This window comes from Cryptomeria japonica, chromosome 11, assembly GCF_030272615.1.
Source record: "Cryptomeria japonica chromosome 11, Sugi_1.0, whole genome shotgun sequence".
Taxonomy (NCBI): domain Eukaryota; kingdom Viridiplantae; phylum Streptophyta; class Pinopsida; order Cupressales; family Cupressaceae; genus Cryptomeria; species Cryptomeria japonica.
In genome coordinates this window covers 234,213,503-234,233,359 of record NC_081415.1, presented here as the reverse complement: position 1 = coordinate 234,233,359, position 19,857 = coordinate 234,213,503, and the positions used below count along the sequence as shown (strand labels likewise).

General features: G+C 32.8%; 1 protein-coding gene across 1 annotated transcript; it reads right to left on the bottom strand.

Moving 5' to 3' along the window:
* Positions 1-17,386: 17,386 nt before the first annotated feature.
* On the bottom strand, positions 17,387-19,012 carry LOC131063963 (protein EXORDIUM-like 2). Its single transcript, XM_057997968.2, has one exon. The coding sequence runs from the start codon at positions 18,482-18,484 to the stop codon at positions 17,543-17,545; it is 942 nt and encodes a 313-aa protein (XP_057853951.2). The 5' UTR covers positions 18,485-19,012; the 3' UTR covers positions 17,387-17,542.
* Between the last annotated feature and the right edge of the window lie 845 nt (positions 19,013-19,857).

Genomic DNA, 19,857 nt, shown 5'->3' with positions numbered 1-19,857 from the left:
CTTCCATTTTGGACCTTGCACACACACTAGGTCTGCACACACAATACATTTTACAAAACAACTTGGCTATTCGTGGAGGTGGAAATCACCGAAGCGGGGGTTTGACTAAGGCAAAACCCTATATAGCTGCCCCTCCCCCTTTTTTTAGATATTATTGCAGGTTTCGGGATTCGGACGACGCCGCGGGATACAGATCCGGAGAGAGAAAGTTGGAACAGCACTCTGTGTGAAATTGCAGAGCAGGAGACTGGGACAGGGGCGCTGGGCGCCCTGGTCCCTGGGACAGAGGCGCTGGGCACCCTGGTCCTCTGGACAGACAGTTTGCAGACAGTTTCCAGACAGTGTTTCAGAGTGCAGAACAGTGGTTTCCGGTGCAGTTTTCAGGACAGTGGCGCCCGCGCTCCCGTCCCAAACATTTTCAGTCCGATTTTGACTCCGGGTACATATCTGCATTCTTATTTTATCCTTACATTTACAGCTGTTCATTGTTTAATCTCAATTCTGCAATCTTGTTATTGGTTCATACTTGCATTTTGGGATTAGGATTTGAACTTGCATTACTTGATCTTACAATTTCAACAAGGGAATAGAAATCCTAATAGATATCCCATGGCTCTCTCTTTCACCAAAAGAAGTAGCCAATTGTGCGATATCTCTAGGCTCTTTCGTATTCCGTAATGTGTGTCAAAAGGTAGGATTAGGGTATGTTGACCTAGTCTCGCTTTTTCCCCCACACAGATATATATGCATTAGAGAAAACTTTAATATAACAACAGATAGTCTTTTGCAGTTTTGGTGATCCATTGTAACATTTTCATGAATGTATCAGTTTTATCTTGAAAATCAATAAAAGGAAACATTCATCTTCTTGCTCATCCCTTTTGTAATGTGTTGTATGAATTGTTGTGTTAATTGTTAGGCCCAATATGAAAAGCTAATGTACTGAGAGGGGAGGGGTGAATCAGTACTTCAAATCCTTTTATCAACAATATTTTAACTGTTATGCATAAACCAAAAACTGTTGTAACATAACATAAAGCTAAAACAAAGAAGTAACAATCATACATGATTCACTCCATAACACATATATTTTGGTTACGCAGAAACTCTTGGTTAGAGAGAAAAACTACGGTGGGGATGGCACCCACAACTTCACTACTGCAATAATAAAGAGTGCTTGGTTAGAGCTACATATTTAGCTATTTCTGATAGCATACCCTGTTAGGAGTAACAAGATCTGTTAGATCTACCTTGCTAAACGATTTTACAACACTATATAAATGTTGCACCTGGTTAGAGGATTTACAATTTATAGACTTGATTAGAGTCTTTTACCCTGTTAAAGGTTTCTCTTACAACTTCAAAATATTACAATAAGATTTTACAAATATCTGCAACTTTACATCTGAAATGCTGTAGCAGATTCTATGTGCTCAAAATAAGATTACCTTGCCTATAGCATACCTCGGTAACTCATAAAGTAACTCGGTAAACCCTTTTGTTTACTCTGTTCTTTGACTGTTCTCTGATAACCTTCTCGGTGACCTCTGTGTCTCTATAACAGTCATAATACTCTGTGATTTCTCATGTATCACATAAGTCTTTCTTCATACACATATGCACACACATTTCTCTCATTCACATATATCTCTAACCCTAAATTCATGTTGTATAAGTAGATTTCTTATGTCGGTGATCTGATTCATTGCTTCGATCTTACAAACATGATTTCTCGAATAAATAACCATACAAAATATTTCATTGGTTAGATGACCTCAAAATTATACAAAATCTATATGTGCAATTTCCAATGTGATAACAGTTCTATGTGCCTCGATCTTGTAACACGTTTTCATATTTGTGTCCAGGTTCAATGAATCTGGTAACATGTTTCACTCGGTGTATATCAACTCGGTGTATTATCTTTACTGCTCGATAGACATGAAATAACACTCGGTAGACAGCTCGGTGTATACTGGGCTTTGTGACTGTTTTCCTTCTGTAATCGACTAGACTGTTCATACTAACTAAATATTTCGGTAGTGGTAACCGACTAGAGTATATAAAATGACTTTGTATATAAAACTAATGGCAATTTGATAAGTAGTAACAATCTCCCCTTTTGACATTAGTTGAAATGTTTGACAAAACTACTTTCAAAGTCATTACTCAAAAATCTGTATACTTTACAAAATTTGACTAAACATACAGTATATACATTAGTCAATGAAATAGTATAATCAAATATACTCCCCTTATCAATATGTTGTACAAAACTCTGATTATGTGTGCTCGGTGAACAATACTCTGTAATCACTGTTCTTTCCTCTGTTCACTGCTCGGTTCACTGCTCTAGGATACTTTGCTTATTCTGCTCATTCTACTCGGTATATTCCCCCTGTATACTACACTCTGGTTGTTTGATACTTTGAATACTATACACTCCCCCTGTGTACTTTGATGCCATATATACTTTGATGATATACTCCCCCTTTTTGACAAACATCAAAATTTAGTTACCATTTGGAGGTGGCAACTAAACAAAAATGGATTTGTACTTTGTCTTGGCTTCGGCGAGAGCGATAGAGAGTGCATCCTTTACACTATCCATTAAAGAATTTTGTGCATTAATATCAGCCAATAATGAAATTAAGCCATCTAAAGTGCTTCCCTCTTGTGTAGTAGAGAGGTAAGTGGCTCGGTTTAGCTGTTCTTGAATGGATGAAAGATGAGGAAGGAATAATGTTTGAAGTGTCATTATGCCCATCCTGATCTTGTGTTCTTCATTCCTCAGTTCCAATTGTTGAGCCATGAGCTGTTGTAGCTTAGTATAAAAATTCTGAACTGAATTGGGCTCGAGGGTCAACTTATTTGAGAGATCGGTGATCTCTTTCTCAATTGCTTCTGTTTTATTCTTAAATTTGACAAGTTTTACCTTGCCAACAACAATGGATTTATGTACTTCCTCTATCATTTTGGCAGTTAGCTCCTTGTCTTTTAGTTTGCTCAAGTATTCGGATGCATCTACTCCAGATGTCTCAATCTGATTTAGGAGTTCATCCAATTGAATATGGATGGCTGCATCGGTTGATACTGTAGCTGAAGGTAGCATATCTGATAGTAAGGTCTTTACCTTCTGAAGTACTTTATTCTTCTTTTGTATGGCTAGTTGCTTCTCCTGTTTGGCCTTTGCTTTGCACAGTTCACCAAATTCAGTGAGTGCTTGCCCTTTCAATTTGGAGATGTCTACATTGGGCAACACTATCGGTTTTGATAAATCTATTTTGAAACTATGCTTTTTCAACTTCTTTTCTTTACCTTTCACTGGGTGAACCACTACAATAGCTTGAGAGGCTTGAGGACCCTCGGTAGGTTGCTTGGTAGAGACAACACTGTGGTTGGTTTCTTTAGCCTCGGTAGTGTCCTTCGGTGTCTCGGTGCTTGGTGTCTCAACTGTAACATTTTCTGTGCTGGAAGGTGCTGTAACATTTTACCGACATCTTTATACTGAACAAATCATACTTCTTAAGATATGGCAACATCATACTAAATTAGAAAACCAATTTCTTGACATCAATGACAAAATAATAATATTAAGACAGTAATAATCCTTGATCAGTTATATCTATAGTCATCAACAACCTTCTCAATATCCTTATTGAAATGCCAACAATCTCTCATTGTAATTGGAATGCCAACCTTCTTCTTGTCTATTATAATGCCAACAATCTCCCCCTTTGGCATTGATGGCAAAACCAATTGATTTGACTTTATTGAGTCGGATTCAGATTGCTGTGAAATTTTGAAATGCTGAAATGCTCTCCCCCATACATTAGACTTCTCCTATTTTCTCAGTCTTCTTTCCAATTTGTAGTCTTATTTAAATGTCTGATCAAATCATCTAAAAAAATAGTAGAAAGTGCAAATGTGAAAATTGATGAATTTGCAGAAAGAAATTTTGAAGGAAACTCCAAAGAACCAAAAGAACTAATGGAGTAGAAGAACTAGGAAAGCATATGTACTAAACTACGAACTTCACTATTTAATAGGAGGGTGAAAAATATGTAAAGTATTTTAGTGTGTATGCCATGAAATACGTGCAAAGGGTAAACATGGGTAGTGTTGGTATTATCTGCAACACTTCTTAATGATCCTTTAATGCAACATACATTCCCTAAGTTATTAACTACAATAGCTCATGCAAATATCATAGACTTGTTTAAATATCAAGATTGGAAAACATCATCTCCTCAAATTAGAATAAGAGCATAGATACAAAAGAGTATCAGGTGCTTCATACATCATAATAGGAATCATTGTTTTATTGCATAACAAACCATTAAAAGGATTCATCCATTAATTTTTTCATAAATATCTTAGCAGGGAACACAAACATGATGCAAATATTTGTAATGTAAAAGTATAAATGACTTGACATGTAAAGATACATGTAAAGATAATCACAAAGTACAAGTCCTCCCACATAATTACAACATTTAGATTTCACCAAAAAATATCAAGAGATCATTTTCAAATAGATAATATACTAATCGCATACATCATACATTTAAATCATGTCATGGATCTTCTTCTTCATCCAACTCTTTGTCTGTATCTTCCGATCCATCATCATCATCATCATCATCATCATCATCATCATCATCATCATCATCATCATCATCATCATCATCATCATCTTCGTCATGAATATTAACTCCTACATCATCGTGATCTTGTTCCTCTTCTTCAACATCTTCCATCATCATCATCATCATCATCATCATCATCATCATCATCTTCATCATGAATATTAACTCCTACATCATCGTGATCTTGTTCCTCTTTTTCGACATCTTCATCGGGCACATCATTGTGATCTTGTTCCTCTTTTTCGACATCTTCATCGGGCACATCATCAACTAACTGTTGATCCTGATCATCATGTACATCTTCTTCTAGTTCTTTTGTATCTTCTTCTTCCATGACATTATACTTTACCAGCCTTCCACTAGGATCATGTCTAACAACAAATGACAAACCTAGTTTATGTGGAACCTATGAGTAAAATACCTGCTCACATTGGCTTGGAAGAACATAGGGCTCATTTCCAGCTCGTTCAAACGACCTTGAATTGATCATTGTAAATCCATTATCATGTTCAATAATAGTTATGTCAGGATCATTTTCATTCAATCGTAGACTATACCATTGGACGACGAAAATAACCAATTTGAAGGACCCAAAGTCACACTCAAGTATATCATCCAAAATCTCATAGTATCGATTTTCTGAGACTTGAGGATGTATGTCGCTTCTAAATGAAACATTAGTCACCTCAAATACTGCAGTTACCCCAAAATCACAAGTTGTCTTCGTGTCATCCAACTTTTTGATTCAAAATTTATGACCATTACACCACATAGCCTTGTGGTGTTTCACCTGCAATATGTCACATGTAAAAATTATTTATTCTTGATCGAATTTATGCAAAAAACAACACACACACACACACACAATTTTAGAATTGAAAAAAAATTAAATAATATGGGTGATTAATATATTTATACGTACCTGTTTATCTCTTAAACCATATGCCAAATCAATTTCCCTTGGTGTAACATTGGAATCTCCATTACAATGAGCTTCTTTAACCAATGAAGTCACACCTTCCCATGTTAATGCGTGACCAGACTGTTGACATCGTTCAATCCATATCATCATCCAATCAAGATTGTTTGCGACATAAAAATGTAGTGCATCCCACTCTCAAGCAACTATAGAAAAAATAACTAGAAATTTACAACTGATGTCTATTGAAGATTAAGAATTAATTAACTACAATATATATAAAAACCAAATGTAAAATGTATTCAGATTAATGTCCATGAACATCCAATAACTACCTCTCACTTTCCTCAATCTACCTTTCCCCATTAGGTACTCCCCTTTGAATTTGGTAAAGGAGTTGGGATCCTAAATGCAATCTAGATGGATCTTTGCCGCAAACTTAGGAAGATATTCAGTAATGTACACCATAGTCTGGTATACCATATATCCCTCCACCATAGAACCCTCAGGATGTTCTCTTTGTCGAACCAAAGCCTTAAAAAATTTCAAGTGTCTCTCAACCATCCACATTGACCTTGTGTGTACAGGTCCACACAATTCAATCTCCTCAACTTAGTGTATGAGGTAGTGTTCTTGTGCATTGAAAAATGTCAAAGGTAGACACTTTTGCATTTCACACATTAGACGAGGAATTTTTGTCTTCCAATATTTTATATCTTCTTTATGGATTTCTTTAGATGACAACCATATACAAGTGATTCAAGGCGCAAATATATTAATGAGAATTAACAAAATACTATACAATATATTACATAACAAGTAAAACAAATGAAAAATATAATATCTATACAACAAATAGAACAAATAACACTACTTACCTCGTGTATTTTTCAAGATCATATATAAATTGCTTGACATTATTATCGAAGTGGTCTGGGAGAGATAGAGGTAGAATGTACTGCAACAATTATAAAATGATCCTTTCATTGTTTTTCTGAAACTAGTACTAAACATAATACAATGAATTGTACACGCAGTATACAAATATATAGAAAATATACAAAAACATGAATTACCTTAATGAAGGTATGTCAATCATGCGTTTTCATCCCTGGCCCAAATTCACTTTTCCTTGTTATGAGATTGTTTATGTCTGTAGCAAATCCTATGGGAAAACAAATTTTTCGTATGACCTCTTTTATAGCATTGCTTTACTACTCCGTTATTACTTTGCTACTCCGTTAATAACCAAGGAAGGACACTTATGTTAATTAGGTATCCATCACTATTTAATTGAATGACATTTTTCATTGCATGATTGGATTCCTAAATGTCACTACAAATTTTGACAATTTTTTCTTTGTCACGCCTTCCATCCAATATTTTCCATAACGTCTTTATTACATTCTTTCCAATATTCATAGTATGAAACAAATGCACAATTGGTATCCGGTCATAGTAGGGAAACCTACTAAATTGTCTTGGATAACTTTTTAGTCCCTTTGGAAGGTGGTAATTAATGCCTTGACGACCTTCATTAAGCATATAAGTTTAAAAAGTTAACAACGACAATCATCGTCAATCACAACATGAGTAAACAAAACACAATATAAAAATATAAATTCCAAATATATAATATATGATAGATAAACAATTAGATTGAATGGCATTACCTTGATGATTAATTCTAATATATTCCAACTTCCATAGGCAAGGTGTCATTCTTCGTGGTTTTGATGTAGTCTCTTCTTTCCCATTGAAAAGATATTTTTCAGTATTTTGATACTTATGATTTTTGTGGAGGAAGTGCCTATACTCATCAAACACCTTCTTTCCTAATCTTGTTGAATGACGAGATTTCATCTTTGGACCACAAACTGGACATGCAAACTTTCCCTTTGTTTGAAGGCTTGCAAGATCATGTATAATTGGATTAAATATGTTAATTTTTATAATTATATATATTGAATGGATTATTTAAAAAAATGCATGATTTATACTTCAAAAAATTAAACATTATTAAAGTGTGCAAGTTGAACATTATAACATACCACAAAAATGTGTTAGCCCTGAGGCATCATGAATTGTTCATACAAGCATTGCATTGCATGGAATTGAAATTGTCTTTTTCCTATTGGTCTAGAGACTTCATACATAGTGAAACCATTTCATAACTCCATCAACTCATCGATAAGAGGCTTGATATATACATTCATATCTTTAACTTGGTACTTACCTAGTTGAATGAACAAAAACATTACATAATTATTATAACCATTTTGCTACAATATATATAATTTAATGTACATGACTATTAAATGGAAAAAATACATGGAAGAATCATTGCCAACATTATATGCTCCCTCTTTATTGACATCCATGGAGGAATGTTATTGTTGATAACAAAAACAGGCCACACTGAGTAAATAGATCTCAGCTCTCCAAATGGATTGACACCGTCCGTTGCCAATGAAAGCCTGAGATTACAAGGTTCTTCTTTAAAGTGTGGCCATATTTCTTCTATGTTCGTAAATGCAAAACTATCTGTAGACATTCAAAAAATGTCATCTCGACTTCTATTGCATGCATGGTAATCTATAGATTACGCCAAGCTTTCACACTTAAATAATTGTTGCAAACGTGGAATAATGAGAATATAACGAAGAACCTTGCGAGACACCTTTTTTGTTAGTTGATATGTTTGATATCTACTGATATGACATTCAAGGCATTATGTTGCAAATTCATGTTGTTTATGATATATAATATGATCATTGAGACATGCATCTATTTCTTGATACTCCATTCCAATATCTTTCATAATGGCAGATAATTCTCGATATGAGCGAGGTAGAATATTTGATGGTGGTAACAAAAAATTACCTATCAATCTATAACAAAACAAACAATTTGTTAATATAAAGAATATTAGTGGTACATATTTCACCTTTTATTTACTAGTGATGAAATAACAACAAAAATAGATGAAAAAAGATAACATATATGACATACCTTAACATACATGAGATTGTTATGTTGGATAAACCATTCATAACCTTCAAGTTCACCAACAACAATACATCAAAGAAAAGAGTTTCTGGGAGCCTTTGTAAAGGGCCTCGTATACCTTCTCAAGTACAGGTAAATCATGAACAACATAAAAGTCATCTTGATCATCATGATCAGCTACACTAGTACTAAATGTGTGATGGATCAATGTATTTGTACCATCATTTGCAACTGTATTTTCTGGCGCATGATCATCATCTTCCATAGGATCATTATCTTCAGCTTCGATATTCACACCTCCATGTTCCTCCACTTGGAAAACCACATTCTCCAGGTCGTGGTAGTCCATATTATTAATAAATAATTTTTTATGTATATAAATTGTTAAAATAATATAAGCATTTACAAATGCAATCAATATAAACACATATAATGAACAACTTACCAATGGATGATAATCATGCCCCCCTTCAATGTGACCATGCTGCCTACAATGTTTCTTAGTTGTTGTGATTAAAATTCTTCTAGTCTTTAAGCCCTTAGAATTTTTGTAGGGACAATAATATTTCCCATCACCTTTTCTTTTCAAGCTAGACCACAATCTAGCAATTGTCTCATAATTTTGTTCTTCGCTCATATTATCCGACATGATTTTTTTTCACAGGCAAAAAAATTGGGTTATGGAAAATTTGGTCTATAACCTTCATAAACCAAGCAAAACGATGTCGCAAGTATAGAAAACACTATCCGCGTGATTTTTTTTTTACTTTTTCACTTTTCTATTTTCCGTCGGAATTCCGACGAACGTGGGAAAAGATTTCGACGACAATTGGTTTCATCGAAATTTCGCCGAACGTCGGGCAAGATTTGAAAAAATAAATAAATTTGACACAAATTGACTCCTAAGATCCGACAAAATGAAAGAAATCCCATAGTTCGTCGGAAATGTTCATTGAAAAATGCACCCAAATGAGTTAGTGATACAAAAGGCATGCCAATTGTTTGGCATAATGTCTCAAAGAAATGGTTTCATGGAATGTCATGATTGCAGGATGCATACAAAATAGATCTTTTGGAAAGGCTTTAGAATCCTTCAATGAAATGCAATTGGCAAGTGTAGACACAAATTCCACAACGTTTGCTACCGTCCTCCTTGCCTTTGCAAAATAGGAGCTTTTGAACAGGGTATAGACATCCATAAAAGCATAAAGGACTTTTGTAAGATGTTATAGTTTCAACTACCTTGGTAGACATGTATACAAAATGTAGAAGGATAGACAAGGCATGTGAACTATTTGACATAATGCCTCGCAAAAATCTGGTCTCGTGGAATGCCATGATCGCACGGTATGTGCAAACTGGATTTTGTGAGAAGGGTTAAAAAACTTTCACGCAAATGCAATTACAACCTTTTTATAAACCCATATGAAATTAAACTTTAATCATTCCACCAAATGGTATAAGCATAACACTAGTACTCAATAGTTATAACTTAGGGATGCATATACAAGGTAAATATACTATTGATTTAATCTCGATTGCAATTTTCAAGAAATTGAGATGATAAACCAAATTAAAAATTATTTAATTAACCTTCCAGTTAATATAGTTAAAATTTCATGGTTAATGCTTGTTGAAGTATTTTTTTTTATAGTATTCTTTAATTTTGGAATTAAGAAGATACACTTATGTTGACAAAAAATTGAAATTTTTGAAGTTTTATTTATTTGATTTCATGTTATTGAAAAGAACAAGTTTACATGTGATCACTAATCAAAATGATATAAAAGTATATTATAAACTCTATTGTTATACAATTTATTTTTCTTACATTTGCGCACTGGTTGTTATTAATGTTAAATCTAATTTCTGAAACATTAAATATAATACAAGTTATATTAAAAGTGCATCCAATCGGATCTGAGCCTTCATTACAAGGTCTCAACAATAAAATTATCATTAAGCAAAAGGAAAAGAAATACTAAAATAAAAATATTGTTTGCATCGTCTTTTTAATTGTGAAGTTATTTGGTTCATAAACAATTTTTAGTGGATTAAATTTTTAATTGTATTAGTTTAATCTTCTTTTTTTCCCTTTCTCTTTGTGTTCTTTTACGCTTTCATTTATACAATCCTCTACTTTTCCTTTTTTCCACTCTCCATTCACAATTCTAACACTCGATGGGAACATGATGCTATGCGTCTTTTGTTTCAATTTGGAAACTTTTTCTCTACTAGATTTTAATTTGTTTCATCCATATACATAAAATCCATTAGATTGAAAGAGGGTCTATTGATAAAGTTTACATCTCATTTCACTTCAATTTTTAAACTAAAATGGAAAGAATCACTTTCTAGAAATTATGATTTTTAAATATGACGAGTGCATATACTATTCATTAAAAAATTAATTTAGATTTAATTTATTTTTTAAAATTGTATACTTTTGTCATATTCTATGCGATATTGAAAATCGTAACTTTGTGTGCTTCAATAAAAGAGATAAAATGTATAGACTGAAATTTTTAGTGTGATGATAAAGACATAATATTTTCATATGCAATCATTAAGTATAATTAATTCAATTCCTTACATGTTAGGTAAAGATAGATCTATATTTTTGACCACTATTGCTCATATTTTTCCCATGTGAAACAATGAATTTAACGTACTTTTTATAAATAAATAAAACTCAATAATGAAAATAAAAATTCTCATGTTGTAAAGCTAGATCTAGATTTAAACAACCATTACTCATTTTTTTAATGATATGAAAAAATAATTTTGCATTTACATTGAAAAACATGCTATAATAAGTACAAGTAGTCTCATGTCATTCAAAAGAATTCTCATGGGTGCAAGGAGTCTCATATCATCAAAAATAATTATATAATGAATACAAAGATTCCCATGTCATAATAGTCCATATAAAAACTCCTCATCTTCAATTTGACAATCATTTACATGTCAAAAATTAATATTTAATAATAAATATTTATTTAAATATATACAAATATATTTAAAATATCTATATTAATCATTAATGATATATCAATAAAAACTAAAATAATTAATCTAATAACATTATATAATACTTTATATTAATATTACTATTATTTTTTCAATGAAAGAATGAATATTAACTTTTTTTCCGATCAAAGTACATTCTATAATGACAACAAAGAGTCTCATTTTGTTAAGTTAGAACTAGAATTTAACCACCATTACTTTTACATTTGTAATGATATGAAGAATAATTCTACCTTTTTTGCATCAAAAAGCATTCTATAATGATAACAAGGAGTCTCATGTCATCGAAAAATACTCTATAATGAATACAGGGAGACTCGTGTCATTGAAAAGCATTTTATAACGAATATAAAGATTATTCCTTATCTTAAATTTGACAATCATTTATACATCAAACAATTAATCATTAATTTAAAAATTAGCACAAATATATTATATTGAAATAAAAACAAAACCAATAAACTACAAAAAATAATAATAATGATATTTATACTTTTATATATATTCTTTTAGAAAGAAGATTTGATCAAATGAATTGTACAACAACCTAATAAATTAAAAAAAAAGATATATTTGTCACATCAAATTAAAACAATTTGTTTCAACTTATACACTTTTTTCTCTACTAAATTTCTAATTTTTTTTTCCCATGGAGATAAATTCTATGAGTTAAGTGGGGGTGGCATGAATTGAAAAGAGGGTCAACTTGAAATTTGGATGTTAATATATATTTTATATTAAAAAATTGTACCAAATGCAAGTTATGCACTTTTTTTTGATGAATTTTACATTTTGTTTTACTTCAACACTTTCTAGTTGACATCTAGAAAAACATTAATTGCACATAATTTAAAATTTTAAAAAATCATTTGCTAAACTTAAATTTTTTTCATATGATAAGTGTATATAATTAAAAATTATATGGATTTAGTGTATAGTTAAAAATTGTACATTTTTGTCATTTTCTATGTGATATTAACAATCATGTTTTATGTGTTTCAATAAAAGAGTTGTATAAAATGTGTAGACTAGAATTTTTTAATATGAAGATAAGGACAAAAATTTTATATGGAATCTTTATGTACAATAAATTTAATTGATTTATATGTCTAATGAAAGTAAGATAGGATTTTGACATCTATTACTCTTATTTTTTTTCCATTCTATAATGATAAAAAAGAGTCTCTTCTCAAAGCCACATCTAGATTTTAACCAATATTATTCATTTATTCAACAATATGAAGAATACTTATGCTTCGGTTTACATTGAAAAACATTATATAAGGATTACAAAGAGTCTCGTGTCATCAAAATGCATTCTATAATGAATCCAAAGAGTATTATTCTACAATGAATACAAAGATTTTCATGTCATATAATTGAGCACATAAAAACCTCTTATATTAAATTTGAATATATAAAAACATAATATTTAAGTAAAAAACAAATTAACTGAAAAGAAAAAAAACAAAAAAAAAATGATTTTTTTAACATAAATATTTTATACCTTTTCACATAAATAATCTCTTAGATTTAAGTGATTTGATATCTTTCCTTGTCTTCTAACTTTTTGGACTTCTGACCCCTCCCAAAATGGCTCCCCAATCAAAATCTAAAATATTTTAAAAAATATTTATATTAATTATTAACAACTAGTAACATTTATCATATTTATATAATTAAATATATCCAAAATATTTATACTAATTATTAACAATTAGCAATAAGGTAAACTATAATAATTATTTAGATAAGATATCTATACTAATGATTAGTTGATTTCAATATTTTAAAATATTTATACTAATTATTAACAATTAGCAACAAGTTAAACTATAATAATTAATTAGATGATTTGATCATATATTTTATATTTAATTAACAACAAGTGCCACATAGTGGTGAGTACTTGCCTTAATAATTTTTAGTTTAATAATAATATTTGTTATAATTATTAGAAATGTTTATTTATTGTAACTAGTATGTTATTTTCTTAAATTTGTTTCGTTTTATTTTATTGTTTGAAATTTAGTGAAATATTGGTAAGGCAAAAGTTTAAATTTAAGTTTTAACAAAATTTGTATTTGTTTAATGTAACTAATACTCATTTGAGGTGATGCATTATTAATTTGTATACAAAATAGTGGACATAAGAATTATGTAATTAAAATATGTAAGTGTAAACATGTCAATTAAATTTCAATTAGATGTATTTATTAACAATATTTATTAATTATAACTAGAATTTGAAATTTAGTTTAGTCAATTAAATTTCAATTAGATGCATTTATTAACAATATTTATTAATTATAACTAGAATTTGAAATTTAGTCAATTATTTGAGAGGCAAAAGTTTAAATTTGAGTTTTCACAAAATTCGTAATGACAACTTTGTCATGAATTTAATTGAAAAACCTAGGAATGCAATTAGTATAGAAAATGCTTTCACCACAATTGGTTGTCACATATAACACATGTTGAGTATATGTACAAGAATATGAATGGGAAGACAAACCATCAATTATTAAAGTATTGAACAACTTAAGTCACATACATAAATCTTTGATTTATAAGCTTAAAAGTGTTAAGCTTAATTTGTTGCTTAGTGTGTGGGGTTTTAAAGTATCCAGACGTTTGCTAAACTCTTATAATCTGTGCATCCTTCTAGTTATTTTTGACCATGGAGATTCTCATTATTAACCTTTTGGGTCCTTGCACTCCTAAGATTTATACTCATAGATGATTCTTACCTCGATATATCTCTATATATATTTTGAATGCATAGGAGTTTACAATGTTTCTTTTTGCTTTACATTCATCCCACAACTTAGTATTTTGGTAACTAGATGTTGCATTGTCTTTGTACCACACTTATGTTGTTTATAGTATTGAACCATTTTTTTTATCCACATCATGAATGTCACCATTGAGAAGAATAAATCATCACAGCAGACAAATAAATAATCATCATATGCTTTCCATATGACTAAAGGTTTACAAATAGGTGTATTTATGGCACCAATAAATTTATCTAAATTAATTGTAAAAAGAAATTATAGAAGAAAACTAATTGTTTGCAAACTAAAACTAGATAAACAACCATAGAAGGATGATTGTTAAGAAAGATTCAAGAATTAAAATTTAAAACCAAGAAAAAATAATGAATTAAATAATGAACAAATAAAATTCACAATTATTTAAACACAAAAAATATTTGTATATGTATAATAATTGAAACATGTACAGCTGTGAGAAGAGCATGACAAAATTCTTTAGGCATGGAGTTTGAAGGCAAGAGCACGAGTGCCTTTTCATCATTGGGAACATATGATAAAGGTTTTGTAGCCATTGCAGAAGGCTCGACTGGTAATTCTGATATTTCCATGGGATTTGGGATTTCCGGTATTTGCATTGGTGCATCATCACATGAAACCCCGAAAAATTCTCGCTCTCCACAAAACACTGGCAACTCCAGATTCTGTTATCCAATTTTTACCACATTAGATATATCTATAAATTACATAACCAAACACGCTCCAATGGCTACCCATCAATAACATGCCCAAGGTCAGCCACTCTTGAAATATAGCAATGGCAATGCATTGAAGAATTGCTAGTTAACAGAAAAATTATCTCCACTGGTGACAATTTTACCCTACTCAAGAAGCAAATTCTTTTATTTCTTAAATTGTTTTCTATAGTTTTGTAAAAGAAGAGACATTTAAATATTAGTAATATTTCCAGAAAAGTTGGGCTCATAGCAACTGACCACCTGATCTTCCTTTCTTGCCAAATAACATCTTTTATACAGATAGAAGACAAAGCGTATATACAGAATCACCAAATACAAATATTCTAATGATAGTAAGACATGTAATTGACCTTATACGAAAAAATGGGCATAACAACCAAACTCTGTGCATCTTGAAGATGTTAAAAATAAATTAAAAAATAGACTAAAAAGTAAAAAATCAAATTTGAACTTAAATATTTCGCAGGTAAATTTAATGTGTTGCTTTGCATAAACTAATTTCAATACTAGGGTTCGTTGTTTGAGCAAATTTCATATTATGGGCATTTGCAGAAAGGTTAGAAAGACAAGATTCAACAACATATAACTCATTCTACAAAAAAGTTGTCATTTCCGAGTATATCTTAAACTGCATCTTTTTTATTTGCCACTAAATAATAGTCATTAAGACAATTGTATTAATAGCCAATTTCAGATGGAAAAGTGCAGTCACTAATCTGCTACCCTGTCTTCTATTGTCGTTGGGTTGAAACGCTCGAGTGAAGAGATGTCTGCCGTTCAAAATAATTTTTCAATTTTTTTGAAATGGTGACATGTTTGTAGCAAGTTAAGTTTCTTTGTTTAGAGGACTCTTCTTATCGGAGTTTACATTATCAAAGGGCTTTTGGTACACTGTTCAATTTGATAGGAAAGAAACAGTTTTTATTTGTTTATATAGGGTTTTTACGACAAAGATAGTTATTGTGGAAGGGGGTGTTATTTTTAGGAGACACAAAATGTGAACACTGAGCAGGGTATTGAAAATGCATTCCAAATAATAAAAGGTAATTGTTTGCAATAGATACTAACTTAATGCATAGAAAATCTACCTGTACAAATATGAAATTGATTAGCGCATCTTAACATGTGCTTCCTTTTTTGTCCTCATAACAAATGCTGAGAATTGACAAGCCCTAAACAATGTTGACATAAAGAGCCAAAGTATTACCAGAAAGTTAAAAAAACATTCAAAATGCGGCTATAATCTGCTTACATTTTCTATTCCCGATAGAGGTAAGATGTACGAAGCTCCCTGAATGAAATACCATTCCAATAAACAACTTAAATAGGAAAAGAAAACTCTGGTTGTGAAGGGAAGAGATTGTGCATGCAAAACAACAAACCCTGACGAGGAATGGCACCCTGAAAAACCATAACTGCCCTGCAAAAGAAGAGGTATTATGCTGCTACTGAGAAACCCATTATGCAGAACTATACAAAACTACCCCACAAAAAAAGATATATTATGCTGCATTGAAGAAACCCATTATGCTGCATCCAAGAAACCCGTGTATAACAGGGAAAAAAGTATTAGCCAATCGTTTACAAGGAAAATATTTTTTTTTAATTATAAAGTTAACAAATATGCATGTATACATTAAAATAAATTTAAAAAGTTAAAAGAAAAATATTTATTTATGATTGATCTAAATAGTTTTTTTTAATAACTATTTAAGCATAACCAAAAAAAATTGATTACAAGAATATTGCCTAACTGCAAGTACTAATAATGACATTCTATTACTAAATCATCATTATATAACAAATACATTCACACTTATAAAAACAGTTCTTCTATTCTCCACAGCAAAATGAAACAGACATAATACAATGGTTTTTAAAGCAGATTATAAGGATTGAATGATGAGCGTTGAATGATGAGCGTTGTAAATTTTTGTTTTCACATTTTTCACATTTAAAAAAAAACAATTATTTTCGCCAGATATTTTGGATCAGATTATGAGAATTGAAATAAATATAAAGATATTTTGGATCAGATTCTGAGGATTGAAATAAATATAAATTGCGTGAATGTACTGACCGTACTCTGGTGTACGAATAGTTATTTTGTGGAGATTAACCGCGGACTGTTAAAATACGCTCAACTATTGAATTCCCCGTGTTTTTATGAATGGTCGCGGTCATTTCATATTGAAATCCATTGGTCATTGGTATTTACAGAGAAAAACGTATCACAGGCATACTCACTTCTAAAAAAGACAATTCTCCCTTAAAAGTAAAATACATTTACATAAGAAGTGTTTCTATCAAAACCCAACAAGCTCCTATACATACATTCTTTAGGTACAAACTGCCAAGCTGCTACATACGTCATACAGCCAAAAGCCAAAAATTTCTCTATTCTCAAGTCCTACAGGACCGCGAAACGGGATCCCACATGGCCGGTAACAGAAACTTCCTTCCATTCACTCCAACCACATTATAACTCGCCCCTGTAATGTCATCGATCGGCAGTTGACCGGGGAAACCGGGGTAAGCCCCCTTCCCGTAAATTCCAGCACAAGCCGACACAGCCTCCAGCGGGGCAGCAGCGTCCCCCTGAAAATAACCAGTATTAAAGGGGTTCGTCACTGCTCCCGCCAAAACACTGGCAATATTAATGATCATACCATCAATGCCCACGTCAGCATTAGGGGACACCAAAGGAGGGGTCTGAGGCCCATAGAGCGGCTGATGAAAAGGCCACGCACACTGCCCCGGGCACTGAGTCTCCGAATTTCCAACCCAAGCGTAGGGCACAAAACTCTTCCCATATTCCAGCCCGCCATGAAATCCGCAGGAGCTCAAGCAGAACCTCTCAACGCTGACATCCGCCGCCGTAAGAACCAGATAAATCGCGTTGCTACTGTTCTCCGGCGGCGCTCCGGACTGCGCAACGCTTTCCGCTAGGGCCGCCACGTCGGATCTCGTTAGGGTTTTACCCTTTGAATACGCTTCGTCGAGCTTCTGAAAACCTAGCCGTGGCGTTAGGGCGGCTGCATTTGAGGCATCTTTATAGCCCTGCGTGATCTTCCACCAGGCAGACACCGACGGCCGAAGCCCACCGTTGCCTGGGGCTCCCAAAGATTGGACAAAATCCGCCAAAATGGAGCGCTGAACGGGGGTAAATTTGCCATACCAAATCAGATTGACCTCAAGCGCAGAGCTGCTTGAGAGCAGTGGACCGTTGTGGTAAGATAAAACCAGGGGGCTTTCTTCCACCAGATAAGCGCGAGAAGCAGACATTAAAGAGACTGAAAGTAATATGGCAAATATATTTGCCCCCAAAAGCTTAAGCTCCGCCATTTTTTAGCTGATCTGAGCTGATCACAGTGCAGGCCCTCTCAAGCCACGAGTTGGATGAAAGATTTTACTACGAAGGTTTTTATAGTGACAATATTTGAAGTAACAGTGCTGACTTATGTGGCTCAAATTTCACAACGTGTAAGCTGCAGATTCATTCCAGAGGGCTTCCAGTGCCTTCCATAGAGCCCGTAGCTCATGTACCCCGTTCCGTAAGCCGCTTTAGAACCCGCCGGGCTTTAACGGGGGCAACTAATTATTGCGTCCTGGCGGGAGGCCGTACATGCTGCTTTACGCCACTTCTGTGGCGAGCTCGACGCGTGTCCCAAGCGATAAGGTAGCCAGGTAGCCTGCGTGGCTCAACTATTACAGACGGCGACTTATTATTGGTTGAAAGTGACAGCACTGGATGGCGCGCATGATTCTTCTGTCCGAACTTCCCGGGAAGAAATCGGATATGCTTTTTACACGTCATTTGTCTTTTCCTCGGGAAATATCGGCGCTTCCAGAAATATCTGGAGGATTGATTAAAAAAGAAGGAAAGAATTATTAATATATACAGCTCCCCTTCCCCCAACTACCCGGGCCCACCTACAGACAATAATTGCAAGAAGGAAGTCCCCTTCATTTCCGGAAAGCTGCTTTTGAGTTCGAGTTCCGGGAGTAGGCCATAGTGATAGGGGTACCAAACCCTGTTTACATTTGGTTCTAGATGGCCTGGACTGTCACATACATTGGATATAGAAAATGAAATGGAACCAAATTTTTTTGACTTTCAAGATGGCCTGGATTGTCACATACATTGGATATAGAAAATGAAATGGAACTAAATTTTTTTTACTTTCACTAGGGGAAAGGACTCAATAGTTGAGCATGTATCAATTGTTGTGAGGGTTGCTGATATCTTTTGTTCCAAAAATTGAATAAATAAAACTTATTGTTTGAAACAAAAAATATCAATTTTTGTTAGGAAATGTACCAACAGTTGTTAGGAAATGTACCAATAGTTGTTAAGAAATGTACTAATATTGTAAAAAGTAACCAATCAGGGGATGCCATATCAGCTGCACAACTATTGGGGTCTCTTTTGCACGCCTGTTGGTCTCACTTTTTTGGGGGGCTGTTTTGGACACCTTGGCAAAAAACATGCTGATGTGGCATCATATTTGATGATGTGGCCCTGAAACCTTAGTTATAAGCAGGGGACTTGTCAAGTAAGCTGCTATAAAAAAATCGGAGTGATTTGAAATTTTCAAGTAGGATTTTGAAAAGCGCAAAGTTAGGGTGCACAACTACTAGGTCCTTTCCCCTATATCAGTCAGATGGATATAGAAAATGAAATGGAATCAATGACCAACTATATATATATATATATA